This window comes from Quercus lobata, chromosome 2, assembly GCF_001633185.2.
Source record: "Quercus lobata isolate SW786 chromosome 2, ValleyOak3.0 Primary Assembly, whole genome shotgun sequence".
In the NCBI taxonomy this organism is placed as follows: domain Eukaryota; kingdom Viridiplantae; phylum Streptophyta; class Magnoliopsida; order Fagales; family Fagaceae; genus Quercus; species Quercus lobata.
In genome coordinates, this window is record NC_044905.1 from 97,527,034 (window position 1) to 97,533,033 (window position 6,000).

The following is a 6,000-nucleotide window of genomic DNA, read 5'->3' on the forward strand; positions in this document are numbered from 1 at the left end:
TAAAGTCTTGGAATATATACTGGCACACGTCAGACTATGTCATCCAACTGATCCAAGGATGCAATTCCTTCGCTTTCTAAACTAAAAAATGTCCGTATATGTCCCACATTTGTTGGCAAGATAAAATACAAAAATAACAATCAAGCAACACAGCAATCATTCTAATTACTATTTGTCATTGAATGTTTGTCAGCTTTGCTAGCTATTATTATCATTCATTATTAATTTATTATCCACAATTGTGTTGGTGAAGTCCTAGCTAACACTCAATTATTTATAATACGTGTGATATGTCTACTCCAAAACTGAAAAAAGTAGAACAGCATCTGGACTTCAGGTCATTTTAGACATGGATCAAGGATAATATTGTTAGAATAATGCTTTAAGGATAAAGGGGGACTGTTTTAATTAGATTCATAAATTATATATTCCTTCAAAAATTATATGATACTTTTTACTTTTTAGATTCCTCTTTTAAGCGCACTTGATGTAGAGAAAAATACAAGTATAAATCCTATTGGGTTGGCTAATTAATTAGCTTGCATTTAGTGTTCCCATGAACTAGAAAAGACTAAAACCTTATCCAACAACAATGATATTAAGGATGTTAAAATTATTATATAAGGAGGTATCACAATTAAATATTAGAGTACGTATTGTCTCAAAAAAAATATTAGAGTACGTAACACTAATTACGTTCATTACTGTGTTATTGATGATAAACTTTTTGTAGTAAAATAGGTAAACCTAAAAAAATTAACTTACCACATTCATTACTTGATGGCTCATATAGATCACAAATGATGACAATACAGTAAATTTAGCCGATACCTCCCTGGGACACATGAAAATCAGCAACTCCTACTGTGACAGAGTTCTTCTCTGCTTAAGAGCATTCTTAATTACTGTGACCCTTTAGTTCTACCACTCTCCTTTCTGTGAATATTTGCAATACATCATAGTGAACCATATATAAATATATAATAATGAAAATGAGAAAGAGTACAATATTCATAGCCTCAAAGACAAATCAAGCTGGTTGAACTCTTCTTGAACATTCTCTGTAGGCCTATATCCCTTATGCCAAGAAGAACCAGCTCCTTCTCTTGAACCATACTCCATCTCTCTCATTCCATAACAAGTATGATCAGAAGCAAACCTAGCAGCATTTCCATGATGTTCAATAGGTGGTTGAATGTGATGAAACTGACTTGGACCACTAATATTATTGGGTCCTGACCGATTATGATAGGTTGGTCCTCCATGAGGTCGAATAGTTGAACTTAGCTCCCTACTTTTTTTGGCCAAAGTTCTTTCTAGCTTGTGAGCATTTTGGTGGCCCCCAAGTGCTTGTGAACTATAGAATTTCCTTTGGCAATAGTTGCAAGAGAATATTCGAGGCTCTGAATGGCTAAGATGTGATGATGATGATGATGATGATGAGGACAAAGAAGGTGGTGTTGGCTCTAGGACAAGATCTAGATTGGGCTGATTGTTGGATTGAAGGCTGAGATGAAGAGAAGTATTGGGTTGGAAATCCATGAGAGAGAGGTTTCTATTAGCTAATGAAAGCAGTCTATATGGGAAATGAAAGTGGGGATGAGAGTAGTATATATTAAGTAGTAGGGTGAGAGGGTTTGTCATGTGTTGCATTATATGGGCTTTTGAAAGGTAAGATTCACTGTTCCTGCAACTACAAATGGTATAAAGAGTGGAAAGATGGTGGCCTTTGAGTGAGTGTATGTAAGAGAGAGAGAGAGGGACAGATAGCTGCAAAATCAGTGGGGGAATCGAAGGTTTGTCTGCTCCATTCATGGCAGCATTCGAATCCTTTGTCGGACCATGAATTAATTCCATGGTATTTCATTTGCCTACTTACACAAGGAAAATATAAAGAATATATATATAGATTTATTATATGTTATATATTATTTTTTATCTTGTTTATTTACATTATTGTGTGGACAAATGATGTAGATTTACGCATCTAATCATGCGTCCAATCATACTTTGTTTTGATCTCACTTTGCCTCTAATCAAGGAGCTAGAGATCGTGCAGCGATGTTATCAAATTTCTAGTATTAGTATTGGATGTGAAACAAGATAAGCCCTATCTTGACAAGACAAAACATGCAATAAGATAAGAGAACAACTGTGTTTGCCACAAATCATACTATGGTACACTAAACCACACCTATCTTATTCTTATATTAAGATAGATTCATACATTGATATGGTTTATATTGGTAGAACTATATGACTTCTAAACAAGTTACGTACAGCACATTACACAGACAGACCAAAGACATCCAATCTCGTAAACTGTATACAGTCATATATGTTGCTTGAGTACCTGTACTTCACTCCTACTTGATTTTAAGTTCATTCAGGTATGCACAAAAACAAGTTTGAAATACTAGTCAAAATATATAATTATAACCATCGTCTAGGATCAGACTAGTTAATGGTAGAAAATTCTTATAACTCGTCACAATTATGAGTTTGAGAGTTGTAGGTTCAAGCAATAACAAAGTCCATTAATATTTAGGTAATCTCATTCCATAACGCAATGCGAGAGTTTAATTTAAATAATACAAGGGAAATAACTACACCTGTGAACCTGGCCCTTTTATTTCATTCACCAAAATTATCAAAATAATTATAACTAGTTCTAGATGTGCAGCATTTCTTCAAAAACATAATTGCCACAAAACAAAACGGCTTGGAAGGTCAGATAATAGTATCACTGGACCTCAGTGCACCTTACTATATTTTTTTGGATAAGTAGTGCACCTTACTATATACCTCATTTATCAGACTCAAGTCATGCAGGGTTCTTATATTGCCGATGTACTTTCTCTTAAACATTCCAACAATCATAGTGACATGCATAGTACTACTACAGTGAAAACAAGGAACTAGCCCTATGATCAATTGATCATGACTATCGGTCTATCACCTAGATAGTAGAGCTTTAAGGATGAAAAATCAAGAAAAATTAATGTTTGGGAAATTGTAAACAACATATGTTATTATCAAAGATAATGTGTGTAATGATTGGAGTTACATAAGAAATACACTAAATAAAATTTTTAATTACTCGCTGAATGATACGAAAAATAATAATAAATTTTATTACATATATAAGAGTTTATAAACTAATGTGTTTAACTTTTAAACACAAATAAATAAATTATAAAATGTATCTTATTGCATTGTTTATTGTTTATGTGACACCAATCATACAAATCACTATGTCAATTTATAAGGTTTTTGTAATAAAATTATATATATATATATATATAATTTTATTACAAAAACCTTATAAATTGACATAGTGTATATATATATATATTATTAACATATTCATCTCAAAAAACAAATTGCCAATGTGTTATCAATTTGGGAAAAACTAAATTTTATTACATAACTTTTACAAACTGATATAGCAATGACTACAATTAGTAGATGTAAACAACATAATAAATAAATGTGATAATTATTTTTTTGTAGTTGGTTATTTTTTTGAGATGAATATGTTAGTAATATATATGTGTGTGTGTGTGCGCGCGCGCATGTGTGACCAACTACAAAAAAATAATTATCTCATTTATTTATAATGTTGTTTACATCCACCAATCGTAGTCATTGCTATATTAGTTTGTAAAAGTTATGTAGTAAAATTTAACATTTCCCAAATTGATAGCACATTGGCAATTTGTTTTTTATTTAAGTGCTAACACATCAATTTATAAGGTTTGTAATAATTATTTTTTATAAAAAAAAATACTAGGCCTACTGTAAATTTTATTACAAAATGTTTACAAATAAATGAGACAATGAACGTTATTGAACCTCAAATACATAGTACATAAATGAATATTCAAGTTATTTTTATAATTGATGACACATAAATTTATAAGTTTATGCAGTTCGAAAATGGCCCACTACCACTATTTAGCCAAAAAAAATTAGCAATTTACTACTGTTTTGAAAATATGTAGGGATCTATCACCTTTTTGAAACTTGAGTTTGTCATGAAACTCGAGTTCCAAAAAATCGAGTTCTTTGGAAAAAATATACTTCAAATTTTCCGAAAATTTTTTTATAGTACTCGGGTTCATGAAACTCGAGTACCATAAAAAATTTTCAAAATTTTTCCAAGGAACTCAAGTACCATGAAAAACTCGATTTTGCCAAACTCAAATATCCAAAAAGTGGTAAACTCGACTACTATAGAAAACTTGATTTCGTCAAACTCGAATACCCAAAAAGTGGTACATCAATCCCTATATATTTCCAAAACATTGATAAATTACAACATAATTTACAAAAAGATGCTATGAGACTATTTTCACCGTCTATGCAGTACTTTATACTTTATGGCCCAGCAAAAGTCACAACTCAATTTGTGTTATTCATTGTATCGTTGATGGTTCATGCCTAGCTAGGACTAAGACCTACCTGCCTATCCATGTATGCCACTAGTGTCTTCTGTCATCTCTCTCTCTCTCTCTCTCTCTCTCTCGTACATATATAACATTAGTTAACTGAGCCAAGCACATGGCCACGAGATATAGAACTGTAGAATAGCAGACAAAGTAAAATCAATATGCGCCCCCAAAAGGACATCCATATCAAAGTATAAGCTTCATTAACATAATAAAAAATTGTGTTACAACTTACAACATGATTGTGAGATCATAATCTTGCAGGTCGGCTATGATTGCGCTGAGTCCTGTCTTTCATTCACAAACACTACACTAACCAGGAAACTGCCTACTGTTGCACTTTTTGCTAGTCAATTAGTCATAATGTTCCAAGTTAGCATAAATTCTATGTATAACACACTGCACCATATCAGTCAAATTAATAAATAAATTCAAATATCAGTATAATGTTATTGTATTGTTATTTTTTTTCATTCTAGCTTTTATTTTGTTTAGAGGTATATATATATATATACCCCCTTGAGAAAACAAATATTTAGAAATTCTTTGAGAAGTAATATATATGTTTTTTGAATAAGGCTTTGAGAAGTAATACTTGAATTGTATTCCAATTAACGTAGCCCCAAAAGCTTATCCCATATCACAAAATTAACAAAGAGCTCTAAGAGTATTCCTACTCCTAGTACCAATAACAATTTGTACATAACTTAATTTCATTCCTTCAATATTTAAGGTTGTCTTTGGATGAATTTTTTTTTTTAGTTAGCTTATTTTGTTTTAAAAATTAATTGTGTAAAATTATTACTGTGAAACTTTAAAAAATTGTACATATATAATTTAGGTGCAAAATAAATTAATATTTTCAGATACAATAAACAGATCCTAAAGATCTTTGGAGTAAATTCCACCAACCACGGGTTTGGTTTATAGAGTTGGCTTCAATCTTTTCTACAGTTCTACTGAGTTAAGAGGATACATCCTCATCTGGACACATTCTATAAAGCATAGCAAGTGAGGTCGGCCCGCATTGCATATGCATTAGCCCAAACAAAAGTCATCTCTGTTTGCCTTATCTTTTATGTTTTGATTTGAAAGGATACAATTGTTAAAGCAATAAAATAGTGATCCCTTAAAAGATCATTTACTATGTCTTGTGTTCAAACGTAAAAGATATTGGTAGATACTTTAAACTCGACAATCATAAACAAACAGATAAATATACATACATTATAACTAGTACTATGATTTGTAGTACATGTACGGTACTGCAATTTATTTTATGGAACTTTGTATGTGGTCTCTCTATTATTGGATGATAGTACGAATTGTTAAGAAGAGACAGTATAGGAGGTTTATAGGTAACAGCACTGTAAGATCTTATTCAACTACCATGTTAGCAGAATTAGGGTTTCTTAAGTATTGTACAAAGCTTCATCATATATAGCAGTTTAAAGGGTCATCAAAAACAATATATATAGCACCTTAAAGACACCCTCAAATCTTTCAATTTTAAAGTAGATTTTTTTGTAATATTTAGAGAGTTGTTCTA

General features: G+C 31.3%; 1 protein-coding gene across 1 annotated transcript; it reads right to left on the bottom strand.

Annotated features, from left to right (window-relative positions):
• Positions 1–769: 769 nt before the first annotated feature.
• On the bottom strand, positions 770–1,849 carry LOC115961805. Its single transcript, XM_031080723.1, has one exon. It carries the CDS (start codon positions 1,813–1,815, stop codon positions 1,012–1,014), a length of 804 nt encoding a protein of 267 aa, XP_030936583.1. The 5' UTR covers positions 1,816–1,849; the 3' UTR covers positions 770–1,011.
• Positions 1,850–6,000: the final 4,151 nt, after the last annotated feature.

Excerpts from the sequence above, each read along its gene's own strand:
- LOC115961805 (XM_031080723.1), bottom strand. The coding sequence starts at position 1,815 with ATGAATGGAGCAGACAAACCTTCGATTCCCCCACTGATTTTGCAGCTA.